The 18,863-nt window shown below is 47.4% G+C and overlaps 2 protein-coding genes across 2 annotated transcripts; one reads left to right on the forward strand and one right to left on the reverse strand.

Annotated features, from left to right (window-relative positions):
• The first annotated feature begins 5,963 nt into the window (after positions 1-5,963).
• On the forward strand, positions 5,964-6,923 carry LOC102447909 (olfactory receptor 8U3-like). Its single transcript, XM_075928808.1, has one exon. It carries the CDS (start codon positions 5,964-5,966, stop codon positions 6,921-6,923), a length of 960 nt encoding a protein of 319 aa, XP_075784923.1.
• Positions 6,924-17,611: 10,688 nt separating this feature from the next.
• Positions 17,612-18,863, reverse strand: LOC102463226 (olfactory receptor 5AP2-like). The gene has a single exon (XM_025181605.2). It carries the CDS (start codon positions 18,674-18,676, stop codon positions 17,741-17,743), a length of 936 nt encoding a protein of 311 aa, XP_025037390.2. The 5' UTR covers positions 18,677-18,863; the 3' UTR covers positions 17,612-17,740.

Here is an 18,863-nt window from a genome sequence, read left to right on the forward strand (position 1 = left end):
GCTATCCCTAGTAGTACATTATTGCTTGTTTTGCAGCTGCAGTGGTGAGAAAATTTCTAGGGACAAAAGAACATAAGAGCAGCCAGACGGGGTTAGACCAAAGGTCCATCTAGCCCGGTATCCTGTCTGCCGACAGTGGCCAATGCCAGGTGCCTCAGAGGGAGAAACAGAACACAGAATCATCAAGTGATCCCTCCCCTGTAGCCAGCGGCGGATATAGGGCAGGGCGAGTGGGGCAGCTGCCCTAGGCCTCGCGCTTCAATAGGCCCCACGCCAGCGGGGTCACTTTCTAGCTTTCGCCACTAGAGGGCGCCACTGCCCCATGCTTCACAGGGAAGCCACGAGATCCTGGGAGCGGGTGGGAGCCGGGCAGAGAGATGCCGGAGCTTGTGGGCAGCGCTCTCAGGGCCCTGTCCCACAGAGCATCCCCCCAGCGTCTGTAGCTCTCTCTAGAGCAGCCCGGCTGGCCCGCAGGTGCTCTGGGGGGGTCTCTGCTGGCGGGTAGGTACCAGGAGGCGCCTTTCCCCAGCTCCGCAGACCCAGACACGAGACCAACTCCTTGAAAGAGTAAAAAAGAATAAAACAGCAGCTTCTGCAGCCTGGCTTGGGGCGACTCTCCTGAGAGGCGCAGGAGCCTACAATGCGACGCTGTGCCTTGCCTCGCCCCACCCCACATCTCCTGCCCCCCAGCTGCCACCCGATCCTGCAGCCAGAGTCCTCTGCCCCAGCATGGGAAGGGGTGGTCTCAGTGTGGGGGATCCCCGTGAGCCCCACAATAGCTGGTCTATGCCTGGGTGGGGGATGGGCATTGGGGACTGATCCCTTCCCGCCCCCCGGCACCCAGTCATAGAGCAGCCAGAGCAGCGGGGTACTGGGGGTCCATACAGCCGCCTTGGTGTGGACACAGGGCGACTGAGCCAGGCGGTTGCCCCCAGCCAGAAGGGAGCCAGCCCACAAGCTGAGCAGCATCAGGCTGGCAGAGCGCTCTGCTCGGGTCACCCCTGGCGGTGGAGGGGATGACAGTGGCAGGCGCGTTTGCTGTGTCCAAGCTCCCTTTCTTGGCAGGGGCCAGTCGGGGCAGCCTCTATGGCCCCTCCTCTGACCCTGCATGGAGCCTGAGGTGCCGTCTCCTTTCCCTCCAGCTGCTCTGTAGGCTCCTGAGAGACTGCTGGCTCGGACACAGCAGCCAAACCCGGTCAGGATTTCCCTGTTCCCCAGGCGCCTTGCTGCTTCAGTGTCTGGGGCTGGAGAAGGGGCTGATGCTGGGGAGAAGCCCTTTTCCCACCGGCTGTTAGAGACCCAGCTGCCAAAAGAGCTAGACATACAACAGACTTAAATATGAATGAAAACGTTTAATTATTCATGCAGAATGTTGTTGACGAATGAATTACAATATAAATAAAATAAAAAATTGTCCAACTAAATTAAGTTTCTGTCAAATTTACCCAATTCACATGTAATATGAAGATAGCCTTCAATTTGCGCATTTGACGCCTTTTTATATTTTTTCTCCAAAGGGGGACCCGCGAAATAGGCTGCCCTGGGCCCCGCAAAACTATCATCCACCCTGCCTGTAGCTCATTCCCAGCTTCTGACAAACAGAGGCTAGGGGTCACCATCCTTGCCCATGCTGGCTAATCACCATTGATGGACTTATCCTCCATGAAGTTACCTAGTCCTTTTTCGACACACTGATTTACATGGTGGTTATAACTTTGGTATATAGAAACACATGCCCACTAAGCCATCTATGTTACATGGAAGAACCCATTATCAAATTGCAACATAAACCACATTTCTGCTCGCCGTAATATTTCTCTATTCACATGTCAGCTGCCAAAGATAATGCAGCGGCAACATGGTGTATGCCCCGGAGATAGGTCCCCAATCTCAGCTAGCAATGGCCATCTCGATGGTTAATTATCCATCTGAGGTAGGGAACCTAAGGCCCTGAGACCAGATGCAGCCCTCCGGCTTACCTGGATCTGGCCCTTGAGGCTCGGGGCTCCCACCCCAATACTGGGGAGCCCTTGCCAGCGAGCCAAACCTGCCATCAACTCCCTGTGGAGCTGGAGCACACAGAATCTACTAGCCTGAGTTGGGGGGCGAGGTTCTGGTGTATGAGGGGTATGTGGGGAGTGTCTTTCTCCTTCTAGGTTGGGGGCCACAAAGGCTAGTTTGGATTTTTTGGCTTCTCACTTGTGTGCAGCTCCTGACTGATTTTTGTGTGGCTGAGCAGCTCCTGGCCCAAAAAAGATTCCCCACCCCTGCTTTATATAGTACAAAATTGTGGACCATTTGTAGGAATGAAACCAAAGCCATTCTCTTGATTCTTAAAGCAGGACAAAGAGACAGAGATGACCAAGCAGGTGGCTGAAAGGGACTCATCTGGAGAAGTGTCACAGAGAGAGAGATAGGCCGTTTGGGCAGGAGGCAGATCAGGTAAGAGGTTGTCATTTCGCCTGCACGTTCCAAGCACGAGTCTCCCATGTTTTGGTGTTAAACCTTTCAAAGGGCTTGACTGCCGGCAATTCCATTGACAGTGGTATTTTCACTTGCTGGTTGCCCTGCAACGCAATAACTTGAAGTTTCTTCCTTGGCTCCCCTGTGGAGCTGGGAGCTAATGGCGAGTCTGGGGACTTGGTCAGGTGCACAGCAGTGAAATACTTCAGGGATGAGTTCTCAGAGGGGGAAGGCACAAAATAAACCCTCCAGCCCCGGGCAAGCGAGCGTCCATGGCAGTGAGAAAAGGGGCCATTGGTTCATTGGCACAGGTAGGTGGAAGGGATTTGGGGTTCTACGAAAGAGAGACAGTTACATTTCCCATTTGTGTGGCTAGTCTCATCCGGAGGGTGGGGGATGCTGAAGTGAACACAAGGCCAGCTGCCACAGAACTGCCACAGAGCGGTGGCTGCAGCATCTGTCAGATGTTTCTGAACTAGACCTGTTCACAATTCCAGCCTGTGCTGATCCGAGCCAGTTCGGATGCCGGAGCAGTGAACAAACCCCGGGACACTGCTCACTTTCCCACACTAGGTCCCCATTCGTTGTTAGTATCATTAGTAACAAGTGCAAATGGCCTAGCCTTGGATTTCACATCCCACCCAGGCCAGCGTTCCCGGCGACTCAACCATATGCTAGAAGACTGACTTAATAGTAACTCAGAGAGAAAGCTGCTCCCTTCTTTAATACCAACCGCTCTTTCTGCAGTGATGGGGGTTTGGTTCTGGAGCGTTCCCATCCAGATAAAACAATGAACTTGTTTAATGTCCAAAGACTTAAATAAGCCAAATATAAATTGCCAGTACAGGCTCTGGGAGATGGAAATTTCTTTGCTAATAATTAGAAATGCCTGATTTAAATAATGATAATACTTGTCACTTAATGTGCAGAATACAGGTTTAATAGATGGCGTGTGTTTCACAGTAGCAAAATTGTGGAGATTATTAAAAATGTGCAGTTACAAAGAGTAACCCTAATGACTTTGATCCTGAAGGGACTTCAGCAGACCGTCCCCTTTTCTCTCTCTTCGTTCCCTCATTCGGTATTATTTGCATAAGCATACCTAGTCCTGGATCAGGTGTAAGCTATTAAGCAAGTAGACAAAAGAAAGTCTCAGAGAAGTCGCCGTCCCAGCGTGTAACATTAAAAACAACAAACAGTCCTGTGGCACCTTTGAGATGAACAAAAATAAATAGGATTAGAGAATCATAGATCATATGATACTAGGACTGGAAGGGACCTCAAGAGGTCATCGAGTGCAGTCCCCAACCCCCATGCCAGGACCAAATACTGTCTAGACCATCCCTGATAGACATTTATCTAACCTACTCTTAAATATCTCCAGAGATGGAGATTCCACAACCTTCCTGGGCAATTTATTCCAGTGTTTGATTATGAGCTTTCATGGATAAGATCCACTTCATCAGATGAGCTGGAGTGGAAATAACTGAATACAAGATATATAAAACAGAAAAAGCAGTTACCTGTCCATTGTAGGACCTACGTTAATGAAGCTAATTAAGGAGGCTTGATGTATCCCATTCATAACTTTTGATATGTGGATGTCAAAGGCAGGGCAAATTGGCTTTGTTGTGCATTCACCAGTTGATGTCTTTATTCAAGCTGAGGGTAACAGCGTCAAATTTTGCAGATGAATTCCAATTCTGCATTCGCTCTCTGTAATAGGGTGGTGAAATTCCTTTGTGGAAGAATGGCTACTTTTAAATCCATTAATAAGTGCCCAGGCAGGTTAAAATGTTCCCCTATGGGTTTATGTCTGTTACCATGGATCATCTCTGACCCAAAGATTTTATAGTGTAACTATAAGATGAGTTACAATTGGTAGATACAGACAGATAAAAGAGAAAAACACAAGGAAACAATAAGGCTGTGTCTAGACTGGCAAGTTTTTCTGCAAAATCATGTGATTTTGCGGAAAAGCTTGCCAGCTGTCTACACTGGCCGCTTGAATTTCCACAAGAACACTGACGATCTCATGTAAGATCGTCAGTGTTCTTGAGGAAATACTGTGCTGCTCCCGTTTGGGCAAATGTCTTTTTCCAAAAGACTTTTGCGCAAAAGGGCCAGTGTAGACAGCATAGTACTGTTTTCCACAAAAAAGCTCCGATCGCGAAAATGGCGATCGGGGCTTTTTTGCAGAAAACTGCATCTAGATTGGCCACAGATGCTTTTCCGCAAAAAGTGCTTTTGCAGAAAAGCATCCTGCCAATCTAGATGTTCTTTTCCGAAAATGCTTTTAACGGAAAACTTTTCCGTTAAAAGCATTTTCGGAAAATCATGCCAGTGTAGACATAGCCTAAGTGATTATGGTCGGCATTGTAAGCAGTGGTCACAGTTTAGCTCAGCCTGTGTTGGCATGATCATGGTTTGATATCAGCTCCCAAAACCCAGTGAAGAAGCTGAGAATTGAAGAATTATCTGAAAAAGGAAGCAGAGGACAAAACCATGGGAATACGAAGGCTTACAGTGAAAACTTTATTTTAAAAGGTTCAATGCAGGAAAATACATGAAGATGCCTTTACAAGGCACGATATTATTATACTAGACAGGCAGGGCCACACTGATGCCTTTCATCAGCATATCAAGACAGTCTCAAGTATAGGTTGAACCTCTCTAGTCTGGCAACATCCATGGTCCAGAATGATTTTAGTTACCTGGATGCCCACTTATCATAGGTGTGACCAAATTCCCTGCAGTCCGATAAAGTTTGTTAACAACCAAGGCAGTCAATGTTCTGTGTTCTTGGTTAACTCTAATTTATCTCTAAATGTATTTTAAGAGCCCAGCAAGCAGTAGAAGTTTTGATAATGCTGCTAGACAATATTGACCTCCCATAGTCCGGCAAATTTTCTGGTTTGGCACCTGACAAGTCCCGAGGGTGTTGGACTAGAGAGGTTCACCCTTTAGTTGTAGGTTATGGCAATGTGTTTTGGTGTATTTTCCATGTATTTAAATATAAACCAGTATCCTTAGTCATCTATTGCTCATTTTTTGCAGCTGCTGAACTGAAAAAAATACCAAGGACAAAGGAAAAATGGTCTAGATAGTCATTATAATTCTAGTATACATAAACAAGTGCCCACTAAGCCCCCTATGTTACCTTAAAAGTGAAAGAACCTGTTATCAATTTACACAATTATTTGTTGCATGATCATATTTCTTTATTCACATTTTAGGTGGCAAAAGTAATGTGGCAGCAACATGGTGTGTGCCCCAAAGATGAGTCCCCAATATTGTATCCTGCAGCACCTGAGAATGGGCATCTAAAGGGTTAATTATGCACTTGCATCCTAGGAAATTGATGACCATTTGTAGGTTTAAACCCCAGGAAATTCTATTGATTCTTAAAGGTGAAGATGACAGAACAGCCTTTTTGATTAGCAACCTCACGTCCAATTAGCGTTGTGAGTCTTCTAACCCAAACAGGTTAGAAAGAGACAATGGCCAATGACAATCTCACCGGGGTGACGGAGTTCATTCTGATAGGAATCACAGATCACCCAGAGCTCCAAGTCCCGCTTTTCTTGTTGTTCCTAGTGATCTATGTTGTCACCCTGATAGGCAATATCGGGATGATCATCTTAATCATTGTTGACCATCGACTTCACACCCCCATGTACTTTTTCCTTAGCCATTTGGCTTTTGTGGATCTCTGTTATTCCTCCACCGTCACCCCCAAAATGCTGGTGAACTTCTTAGCAGAGAGTAAAACAATTTCTTACTATGCCTGCGCCACACAGCTGGGCTGCTTCCTGACATTTATGATCACGGAGTGTTTCCTCCTGGCTGGGATGGCATATGACCGTTACGTGGCCATCTGTAACCCGCTGCTTTACAAGGTCATCATGTCCCAGAAGGTCTGTGTCCAGCTGGTTGCTGGACCCTACATATACAGCTTCTGTGTTGCCCTGTTCCACACCATTCTTACCTTCCGTTTATCCTTTTGTTCCTCCAATATGATCAACCATTTCTACTGCGACGATATGCCCTTGCTGGCGCTCTCCTGCTCTAATACCTATCTCAAACAGGTGTTGATCTTCGCCTTTGCTGGCTTCGATATGATTGCCTCCTCCCTGATCGTCCTGATCTCCTATCTGTTTATCTTCTCCACCATCCTGCGGATCCGCTCCGCCGAGGGGAGGCACAAGGCCTTCTCCACCTGCGCTTCCCACATAACGGCCGTCACCATCTTCTACGGGACATTGATCTACATGTATTTGCAACCCAGCTCCAACCACTCACTAGATACGGACAAAGTGGCCTCCGTGTTCTACACGGTGGTGATCCCCATGCTGAACCCCCTCATCTACAGCTTGAGGAACAGGGAGGTGAAGGACGCCCTGAGGAAGGTCATGTATAAAAAGTGTTGGCGTTTTAAATTAAATCAATTCACCAGCTAATAGGTGGTTAGCCAACAAAAACTGATGGACAATAGGAAGCACGTTCTCTTTATTTTCATCATTTGATAAGCCAATTTTACGCAGTAGTCCATCTTTTCTCACTGCTCTTGCTGTCAAGTTAGAACAAGGACTTTGTGTTGCAAGGGCTGAGCAATGTGGCTGATGCTTCAGTGCTCTTACTGGTGCTAGCGCTGCTGTTCTTTGAGCACCAGTGTCAGGCGCATGAGTGCACAGTGCAACATGTTAACTCAGCAGATTTTAATCTACTATATATTTTGGAGAGCTTGTCTGTCTGTTCAAGAACGCCTTCTAAATGGTAAGAGTTAGGCCCACCAATTTCAGTAGGCAGCTTCCTTTTGTCCTAACTTAAAGCAAGGTGAGGGTTGCTTGTGCCAGGAAAACAGGATGTGCCTGGAATGGGACCGCATCTCAGAAAATCAGACAGAAAAGAGACAGAATCGCCGAAGTTAATACAGTCCTCAAAACTGACATAACTGAGAGAATGTTAAAAGAGACTGATCCAAGATGAGTCAGCAAAATAGGATGAACCTGGAATAAGATTTATCTCTATGGGTGTGTCTAGACTACATGCCTCCTTCGACGGAGCCATGTAGATTAGCCAGATCGGAAGAGGGAAATGAAGCCGCGATTAAAATAATCGCGGCTTCATTTAAATTTAAATGGCTGCCCCGATCTGCCGATCAGCTGTTTGTCGGCAGATCGGGGGAGTCTGGACGCGATGCCCCGACAAAGAAGCCTTTCTTCATCGACACAGGTAAGCCTCGTGAAACCAGGTTTACCTGTGTCGATGAAGAAAGGCTTCTTTGTCGGGGCATCGCGTCCAGACTCCCCCGATCTGCCGACAAACAGCTGATCGGCAGATCGGGGCAGCCATTTAAATTTAAATGAAGCCGCGATTATTTTAATCGCGGCTTCATTTCCCTCTTCTGATCTGGCTAATCTACATGCCTCCGTCGAAGGAGGCATGTAGTCTAGACACACCCTTTGTGTCAAGGTCTACTGAGAAGCAAACAGAGAAATCTGGCATAGTGCTCTGTTTTGACACAGCTAAATCAACGCTTTAGGTTTGAAGACTAGAAGAAAATGTTATTGGAAACCAAATTGACTATGGCACTTTTTGTTAAAACTTAGCAAATGATAAGAGTTTAGGGGGATGAAGAAAAAACTACACTTGATGGAATTCCTATTTTCAAAAATGTGTTTAAAAAAATTAAACAGAAAAATTCATCACTCCCCTTTTTAAGATCTCCAAAATAAAAATGAACTTCATCAAAATAGCACTGTATTTTTGAAAAGTGTGATCATTTCAATAAAGCATGTACATTTTCCCTTTATTTTCCAAAATAACCCCCAGCCCTTACTAGAGTTAAGGACCCAAGCAACACCAGGTAAACCTGCTAGTTATTCCATATGCTCAGGTCACTGGTGAAGGCACTTGGCACAAAGCACAGAACTAGCTCTCCATAGGAGCCACAGATACATTAAGACAAGTTACCAGCTCAGTCAGCTCACCAGGTGCTGTCCCCTTGGCTGAACACAGATGCAACTCCTGTGTCTTCTCTTGTTTTAGACAAGTTACGTGTTACACTCCAGACTTTGTCAGTTACCACCGTTCTTCCTGTACCCTCTAGTTCTACCAAAACATCCTTACCCATTGTCCTGTCATCCCACCCGGATCGTAGGCAGGTTTGGTGTGTTCCCAAACAATCTCTTAGTAAAAACTTAAGAAACAACAAAGAGTGTAGTAGCACCTTAAAGACTAACAAGACATGTAGATGGTATCATGAACTTTCGTGGGTGCAACCCGTTTCACTTAGTAATTTGTTTATGTAGCTACTTGAGAGATCGGTGTGGTTTTGTACCATCTTCTCCTGTCAAGAATGTCTTTATCTGGTGTCAGCTGGCATTGTTCCCTCTAATCTTTTCCATCCATGTGCAGAATAATTTTTTATGTGCACCAAGGCATGTGTGACTGTGCACCCGCAATAGAAACACAAACCTAGCAGTGGGCTTGTGGGTTTGTATCTCCCCTGAGGGATTGCACAAGCAGGGAATACTGTTGGTTTCTTGCATGTTATTTTGCCAATGACGGGTCTGCTCTTATGGCTAGGGCTCTAGTGAGGTCTACATGGCATGTGATGATTTCGGGAATCTGAGTGCAGCTTATGAATTTTGGTTGCTCTTATGAAGTTATTACCATGAAAACTGCTGCATCTGGAACGTGTCCACTGTTCTTGACAAGGCATTTAAACATGTCCCTTGCAGAGCAGGGAGAATTGTTGGTGGCCCTTAGAACTCAGCACCCATCACTTCAGATCAGCTGGTTTGCTTGGGGTAAAGTGGATAGTCAGAAATCTGGCTGGAGGTGCAGAGGTGTGGCTGAAAGGTGCCATGTGTGAGAATCCTCAAGGGGCAGGGAAATGGAGGAGACATTTCCTCCTCTTGCTCTGAGGGGGACATGGCAAGTGAGAAATTCCCTAAGCAGGACAAAGAGACCAAGTGGCAGGTTGAAAAGGACTCAGTGGGGGAAGGGTCAGAGAGAGACACACAGGAAGTCTGGGCAGGAAACAGGAAGGAGACAGATTGGCCAAGGTCAGAGTAGCCAAGCTGGGGGAGATGGGTCCGTGTTTGGGAACAAAAGCCGTGCACTGTCCCAGAAGGACTCTGGATGACTGTAGATGACCTTGACACCAGCCCAAACAAAGCCCTAGGCTGGTGAGGCAAACGGGAAAGGGGAGTGTGGATAGGCTTCATTATATTTCTATAGATGCATGTAGATCTCAGCCTCGTGAAGAACGGACAGTTGTGGTAGTGCCTGTGCAATGTATCCGGTGTGTGTACAACACAGGTTGCGCGCTGCGAGGAGCGAGGAAGCAGAGGGCTCAGGCTCTGCTGGAGTTCGGGGAGAGGTTCCGTGTTGACTGCAGGAGGAGGCTGAGCCAACGGTATCTGAACGGCCCGAGAGAGCTAATGGACTCAGCCCTGCCATCTGGTCACTTCGCCCAGCTGGGGGTCGGGCAGACCATGTGCGCATTTGGACTGAAATAATAATTGTTCAAGCACCTACACAAGGCTCTAGGTGCCCTCATACAAATAATCCAACATCAGCATGAAAAGGATAATAAAAAGGAACTCTGCTGTCCGGTCACCTCTTCTCCATGTCTTCATTGTTCTGGGAAGCATGCACTCAGCCTAACAACTCACAGGGGCAGGGCCCAGTAGGGTTGTAGATTCGCTTCAGGACAGAATCGATTAGGGATAGTTGCTTTTATTAATCCCACTACGTCACTACTATTACAGGCTTAATACTGCCAGAGGGTTACACAGCTACTGCAAAGTAATATGCCAATAAGCATAGGCAGAGCAATGCATAAAAGAGTAACAGGCACTCGGAAATGCTTATGCCCCTTCAGTCCTTCAGGGAGTCCCATTCCGGTCACCTCACACCAGGCCGCAGTGAACGTGGCTCCAGCTGGGGAACCCAGGGCACCCTTCAAGGTCTAAGTCCCTGTTGAGACTTACAGAGAGGCAGGATGCCCAGTGATCTTATACTACAGGGCTGCATCTAGACTGGCAAGTTTTTCCGCAAAAGCAGCTGTCTACACTGGCCGCTTGAATTTCCACAAGAATGCTGACTTCCTACTGTCTGAAATCAGTGCTTCTTGCGGAAATACTATGCTGCTCCCGTTTGGGCAAAAGTCCTTTAGCGCAAAGATTTTGCGCAAAAGGGCCAGTGTAGACAGCTCAGATTTGTTTTCCGCAAAAAAGCCCCAATCGCAAAAATGGTGATCGGGGCTTTTTTGTGCAAAAGCGCATCTAGATTGGCACGGACACTTTTCCACAAAAAGTGCTTTTGCGGGAAATCATTCATGCCAATGTAGACACTCTTTTCCACAAAAGCTTTTAACGGACAACTTTTCCGTTAAAAGCATTTGTGGAAAATCATGCCAGTCTAGACGTAGCCCAGTTTTTTACCGAGTGTGCACAAACCTGGCTCAACACCATTCTTATCACTTTCATGAGCTGATACCGAGGTCAAACTTGTTTACTGCTCAGTAGTTTCCCAGATTATGGCATGGCTTAAAGCTGATAAAGCCCAGCTGCTCTTTGGGCTTGCAGGGTCCCAGGCTATGCTAAGATGGGTAAAGCAGAAATGGAAACTTCCATCCCAGGCCTGTGGTCTGGCATGACCACAGATGTTCCAGGATCAGAGAGTCCTGGCCTGCGGCAGAGGTTGGGGGGCAGGGTAGGAGCCTGGCGCTATGCAGGGGGGTGACACGGTATGGCTTAGCTGGGCTGTGGGGGTGGAGGCAGGAGCTGGTGCACGACTCAGCTGAGCAGTGAGTGGGGGACAGGAAGCCCGTGAGGGACAGGACAGTAGGCGCCGGCAGCAGGGGGTCCAGAAATGACCTCCCCCGGTCTGGAAAAATCCCTCATCCCGGACCAGGTCCTGAGGGTGCTGGACCAAGGAGGTCCAACCTATTTTTGCTGCTCACTCTCCAAAGTGCCACAAGATATGCAGTTACCTCCTTTGGGCCATGTCCAAACTCCTTGGTCATAACACGGGGCCTTTGGGGGAGGTTGGCGAATGCCAACTACTTTATTCTTGTCTTGACCCGATCACACAGTAGGCGCCCACCTGCTCCATGTAACAAGATACTTCTAAGTGCTAACCCCGTAACTCACCGTACAATTGCCTTCGTGCATTACCTAACTTCCATCCACACATACCCAGCTGTCCCATTGCACACTGGCCCTCTCCAGCACTACATAGAACAAAGGAGGGGCACATTCAAAGGAGGGGCTCATCGAGAGTCCAGCACGTCCTTCTGTCATAATATCCTATTTATAAATGCATCAGGCTCAATGTTACAATTAGTTGTTTGGCCCATCATAACAATAGGAGACTGTGCCCCGCCTCTGATGCTTAGAAACCATCTACTATCCAGCCCAAATGTAATCAGTGTCAAATTATCTCCCATTGTGCTTGTGCTGACATTGTCCAGTAGCTCTTTTCGTTCCTTCCTGTTTACTTCCTTGATGTATTTACAGAAAGCCATTAGATTCCCTTCTCAGCCTTCATTTGTCTAGGCTACACAAAGCAAGCTCTTTTAGTCTATTTTTCTGATCATCCAAATAGCCCTACTTGGGCATCTCTACACTAGGAAATTATTCTGAAATAACTAAATTCCAAATAATAACTTCCAAAATAATAATATTGAAATTGCATGTCCCCACTACAGGGAACCCTCGAAATTAGACCGAGGCAGGCTCTGTTAGGTTACGTCTACACTGCAATGCTATTTCAGGATACCGGAGTATCCCAAAATAGCTATCCCGCGTCTTCACAGTGAGCCCATTATTTCAAAATATAACAAGCTCGCTATTCTGACATCCTTGTAAACCTCATTCCATGAGGAGTAAGAAACATTTCGGAATAGCGGGTTATTTCAAAATTTGGCACTGTGTAAGATTGAAATAAGATACTCAATTTGCATAGCTCAAATTGCGTATCTTATTTCGAGCTACGGTACAGTGTAGACGCACCCTTATTATGGATGGGCTACCTCAATTAGAGCCCCAGGAAGCACGGAGGAGTAATTACTTCAAATTACTCTGAGGAGCAGTTATTTCAAAATACCAGCAGCGGAGCGTCCACACTACGCCTATTTTGAAATTAGCATTATTCCCAAAAGACAGCAGGAGTTATTATTTCAAAATAACCAGCCCCTTATTTTGAAATAATGGGTTGGTAGTGTGGACATTTCGCTTATTAATTTGAAAATAATGTCCTAGTGTAGACCAAGGCCTCTATAGCTATTCTAGTGTGAATTCAACTTTCTTGAAAATGGGAGACCAGAGCTGCATACTGAAATGGCGTATGCATTTGGAACAGATGATAAGGTGTGAAGTACACAGAACCTTTGCCCCCGAGAGTAACGGAATACAAAGGAATTGAAGGTGATGCTTCTCTGGATTGGCCCACAGTTCTCCCACTTTCATGTTCTAGTTCTATTCAATATTCCCTACACTGGAATAACCGGCTGTAGTTTGCTAATTTCAGACATGCAATGTTAACTTGGACCATCACAAGTTGGTCATTTCACACAGATCCTCCAGATCTCTCTTCCAGCCTCTGAGCCATGCTGCTCTTCTTTCCAGTTCTTCCTCCAGCACATGTAGGAGTCATGGCAGGAGTCATGGCCAGGGCTGGATGTTAGGTGCAAGTGACAGAGGCAACCTCCTGGAGTGGGGTGGGCTAGGAGCGCTGTTTTTGTGGTGAGCAACAACAGGGAAAATAGAAAGTTTGAAGTGAAATGTCTGAGGTGTTCTCGATGTGGATTCATTTTTCATTAGCCTTCTAGAATGTTCTGGACCTTTATAGAATCTCATGGAACCTTCCAGACTTTCTGAGACCTTAAACCTCCCAGGATGTTGTCGTTTATGCTTTCATGGGTATGTGTTGTGGGGGGGCTTGTCAGTCAGTCAGTGAAGTGCAATGAGAGCTCAGCAGGGACACTATGAATCTTGTTTTATTGTGTAATTGTCAAGTGTATGTGTGAGGGGAAGCCAAAGAGATGGGCACCAAAATGGAGGACACAGGGTGCCCTTGGGAGCAGCTCTGTTCATGGCTTCCATTCTCCACAGGCAGCTGTAAAATGGTGCTGTTAAACCAGGTGATTAATAAAACTTCTTTTTTAAATTGGTCTTTGTGAATGTGTCCTTTCCATACTTAGTAAATTTGCTACAACTAACACAACAGTCATGTCTACATAGGTGGCACTATTAAAGAAAATATATTATATCCCCCAGAGACACTGGGCGTTCCATAGCATTGAATCTTCTTTTGCAAGTGGCCAGAAAACATAGTCAAACTTGGATCAGAAGACAAGTGACAGATTGGCTTTCAGTCCAGGGCTCTTACACACTTCACACAAACCGGCTTGAATACATTTGGAAAGAAACAAGACCATTGTTTTAGAGGTGGATGTGCAATGGCAGGTAGACGTGGTCAATACACAGCAGTTCAACACCAGATTTGGTAGGTAGCTTCCTCTTCTCCTAACTTAAAGCCAGGCCAGTGTTTGGTTGTGCCAGGCAAACAGGAAGTGCCTGGAATGGGATTGTTTTCCAGCTCTTGGAAAGGGAGGGGGCTGATCAAAGGGCCATTATACTGCATAATGACCACTAGGGGCAGCAAGCATAGGAGACAGTCATATTGCAGAGTGACCTCCGGCTGCGTATGCACCAGTAAGAGAATGGTCGCCTGGGGGAGGGGCTCTGAATGTTGCTAGCCCAGCCACTATCCACTGATAAGGTTCCCATGCTGGTACTGGGTAGGGTTCCTCCCTCCCGTGCTGGCCCCCAGACCTGACAGCGCAGGTCATCCTTACAAACTGTTGGTTCCTATGCAACTGAGGATCCCTAGGGATTCCCTCACTCCCCCCACCATGCATGTCCTGCAGGGAGCCTGGGGCTTCCCTCCCCACCACAGGGCTGTTAAGGAGGTTGGGGGAATTCCTTCCTGCCCTGTGCAGCTCCTAAGGAAGCCAGGGAATTCCCACCTGCCTTTCCCCTCCCCCCTCACATGATTCCTAAGGGGGCCTGAGGGTTCCCTCCTGCCTTCCCACCCCCAAACACCTGTCCTTGTTCCTGCAACCCCCTGCCCTGAATCCTCCCACACACCCAACCTCCTGCCCTGAGTCCCCCAACTCCTTCCCTGCCTCCTGCATCTCCCACCCCCTTGTCCTGAGCCCCCCTCCACACCAAACTCCTGACCTGAGATCCCACACACACCCAACTCCCTGCCCTGAGCCCTCTACCCCTGCCCTGACCTTTGTACCCCCCATCCTCCGCCCTATGCCAACCTCACCTCCCAACCCCCTTCCCTGAGCCACCCCACACCTCATCCCCTGACCTGAATTTCCCACCCCTTGCTCTGGCTCCTGCACTACCCATCCCCTGCATGGAGCCCCTCCTCAATGACCCAAGCAACGACAGGTACATTTGCAAATAATTAAAATAAATAGGATCCATTTTGGGGGAAGAACCATGCTTTATAACTAAACAGCGAATACCTAGTTGGCGTTTCCTAAAGCTGAGAACAAAGTGTCACCCTCTCTCGATTAACTAGAATCCTGGTTTCCACCGAAGGTTTTGGTTTGCTCCAAGACCTTTATATAATCAGGAATGCCCTGTAGCTGCTCCCCACTGGCTTCAGACAGTACTCACTGAAGCTAATAGGAATCTTTCCATGGACTTTGGTGGGCAGCAGAACAGAGCAGCCCCATCTCAGTGTCTGTACATGTCACCGCTCAAATTATTTTTCACAGCAACCTTGCTCTGCAGATACAGACTCATAGACATTAAGGTCAGAAGAGTTGGTCTGATCATTGGTCTGACTTCCTGCAGTCCACAGAACCCCACCCACATTACAGAATCCAGGGCATCAATTCTAAGTATTAAAATCAGCATCATTTAACAACAAAATGAAATAAATACAGGTTGAACTTCTCTGATCCAGCACTCTCTGATCCATCAACATCCATGGTCCGGCATGATTTTACTGAGCCCAATAGCCACTTCTTATGGGTGTGGCCAAGTTTCCCACAGTCCTGGCTCTGTGTTCTGTGCTGTTATTTAGCTCTAATTTACCCCTAAATGTCTTCTCAGAGCCCAGCAAGCAGTGGAAGTGTTGGTGATGCTGCTAGACAATATTGACCTACCATGGTTGAGCAAATTCTCTGGTTTGGCACTAGTCAGTTCCTGAGGTGCCAGACTAGAGAGGTTCAACCTATACCATCTTCTGTCTGATTTTGAAAGTGGCAGCTGAAGGTGCTCCAGGGGCCTTGTATTTTGGGAGCCATCATTAAGGAATCTTTAAGCAGCAGTGAAAGCTCAACTAGCTTCTGAGCCTTCATGTTTGTAGATGAAACAACAGTGTATGGGGTGCAAGGAAGGCCACAGCAGCCATTAGACCCACCCAGCTGCGGGTTAGAGTGAGTGACCAGAGCTCTTAATGCCACTGAACAGGAAACGGGATTAATACCATGGCAGAGGAAAAGGAGACCGCATCAAATCCCCGTACACACAACTCAGTACATACACACTGTGGCTAAGTCTACACAGCGGATCTATTTTGGGATACCTCCTGTATCCCAAAAAAGCGATTCTGCATCTTAAGAGCAAGCCCATTATATCGGAAAATAACAGGCTCACTATTCCGACATCCCAGTAAACCGCATCGCACAAGGGTTAAGGGACATTTCAGAATAGCGCCTTATTTCAAAATTTGGTGCTGTGTAGACAGAGCCAAATCTCAAAATATGCCATTTTGAAATAACTTCGAAATAAGCTACGCAATTTGCATAGTGCAAATTGTGTAGCTTATTTTGAAGTAAGGGTGCTGTGTAGACGCACCCTCAGAAACGAACACTGTCCGAAATGTGCCATAGCTCCTACGCACATCCAAATACACTCATGGAGACATACACATATTCACAAAGACACAAGCTATCACAACACTCCTCACACATGACATCCATGATTAGACACAAACACACACATATCCAGAGACCCTCCTCTGCAGACGCACACTTGTGTACATAAACACACATCTGTTCACATCCAACTCATTACGTCTATCATGGTGGGCAACATGTGACCCATCAAGGTTCTAGGTTTAGCTCACAAGGCATTTTGTTTTCCGTTGCCCACATGCAGGGTTACCAGATATCGCTGTCTGTGTAGTTTTTTCCCTACTGGTGTTACTAAAGTGACGCCCACATAAAGCCAGGGCAGGTGAAGTGAGGTGTGTGCTGATTGCACACAATATTGATCGTGACAACCATGTGCTTCCTCTGCAGCCAATCAAAGTGCAGCTACGGTTCAATCGGCACCCCCGGCAAATTCTAGGTATGAGAGGGCAGTGAGCAAAACAGCCCTATCCTGGGAGGCCGTCTTGGTTACAACAATCTTGCAGCCCCTTGAAATGAAGGAAGGTCCCTCATGTGGCCCATTGCATTGCCTGCATTGCTGATATAGACCTACTGAGATAAAGACGCATTTATTCAGCTATGCACTTGTAACACCAACAGGTGGAATTGAACTTGGGACCTCTGGAACTTAGTGCATGAGCCACTACAGCATTAGCTAAAAGCCAGATGGCTCTCAGCTAAGTCAGTAGAGCAAACTCTCTCTGTAAGTGGTCTAACTGTCACTACAGGGGACAGTATACCACACCCAGTAGGTGTGTAGGCTACACGTACACAGTCACAGTCATGGAAACACACAACAGCTCCCCTCACATGATATACAGCAATAGGAACAACACACCATAAACACACCTGGCTACTTTGTTATGTATTCCCAAAAATGTATCCCCATAGGCACAACCATGCAAAGGCCATCACCAGACTCCACACACAGAACCGGTCACCTTAGAAACACACACGCCAAAGACACACACTAACGCACATACCCGCAGCATTATAAACCTGATAAATACTACATGTGCAAACAAAACAGCATACTTACAACCCACCACCCAGCTACACCTACATACACACACAAACTCTGTGGGTGGGGGGAGATGAAGAATCTTTCAGCAGCATCATATGTCATACAGCATACATCACCTCATCTGTGGTGTGTATCCTTCTAATGTAAACAGGCGCTAAATAGACAAACTACCCTGAGCAACAGTGTCCACCTCCCCTCTCTGCCAATACAGCAGATAACTAACTTGCCTCAGTCCCGATGCTCCTGTCCTGGGGGAAAGATGTTTCGGTCTTTCCCTAACTGAAGATTTTCCTCCCAAGCCCTCTCCTCAGGGCAGCCTTCACCTCCTTGTTCCGCAAGCTGTAGATGAGGGGGTTCAGCATGGGGATCACCATCGTGTACAACACGGAGACCACTTTGTCTTGGCCCATGGAGGAGCTGGAGCTGGGCCGCAGATACATGAAGAGCGTAGTCCCAAAGAAGATGGAGACGGCCGTCAGGTGGGAGGCGCAGGTGGAGAAGGCCTTGCGCCTGCCCTCGGCAGAGCGTATCCGCAGGATGGCAGAGAGGATGTGCAGGTAGGAGATGAGGACGGTGAGGAGGCAGCTGATTTCAATTAAGCTGGCGAAGGCAAAGATCACCACCTCGTTGACGAAGGTGTCGGCGCAGGAGAGCTTCAGCAGAGGAGGGACATCACAGAAAAAGTGGTTGATGATATTGGAGTTGCAGAAGGGCAACTGAAACATACAGATGGTGTGGATCATCGAGTTGGCAAACCCAGCTAGAAAGGAACTGACTACCAGCAGGACACAGACTCTGTGGGACATGATGACGGTATAGAGCAGCGGGTTACAGATGGCCACATACCTGTCATAGGCCATCACAGCCAGCAGGAGGCACTCAATACCCACCGAGGAACTAAAGAAAAAGAATTGGGTTGCACAGCTGTTGAATGAAATGGCTTTGTTCCCAGATAAGAAGCCCACCAGCAACTTGGGGGTGATGACCGAGGAGTAGCAGAAATCAACAAGGGACAAATTAATGAGGAAGAAGTACATGGGGGTGTGAAGTTGAGGATCACTCCTGATTAGCACGATCATCCCCAGATTTCCTGTCAGGGTGATAAGATAGATCACTAGGAACACCACAAAGAGTGGGACCTCCAACTCTCGGTGATCGGTGAGTCCCAAGAGAATAAACTCGGTCACAGCAGAGAGGTTTCCGTTGGCCATTTCTTCAGCATCACTGATGGTAGAGGTGCCAAAGCCCGGTTAGAGTTTGCCATCCATCTCTAGGCTAGCACAGAACTGATCCCCCAGGTAATGTTACAATATCCTGTGCAATGCAATGTCAACCGCTCCCCTTCAGAAGCAATTCCACAGCCTTGTAGAGATCTCTGACGTGAAAATTCAGTGTAGA

The sequence above is a fragment of the Pelodiscus sinensis genome, chromosome 4, assembly GCF_049634645.1.
Source record: "Pelodiscus sinensis isolate JC-2024 chromosome 4, ASM4963464v1, whole genome shotgun sequence".
Classification (NCBI taxonomy): Eukaryota; Metazoa; Chordata; order Testudines; family Trionychidae; genus Pelodiscus; species Pelodiscus sinensis.

What these genes read in the sequence shown, in the direction of transcription:
- LOC102447909 (XM_075928808.1), top strand. Translation starts at nt 5,964, where the DNA reads ATGGCCAATGACAATCTCACCGGGGTGACGGAGTTCATTCTGATAGGA.
- LOC102463226 (XM_025181605.2), bottom strand. Translation starts at nt 18,676, where the DNA reads ATGGCCAACGGAAACCTCTCTGCTGTGACCGAGTTTATTCTCTTGGGA.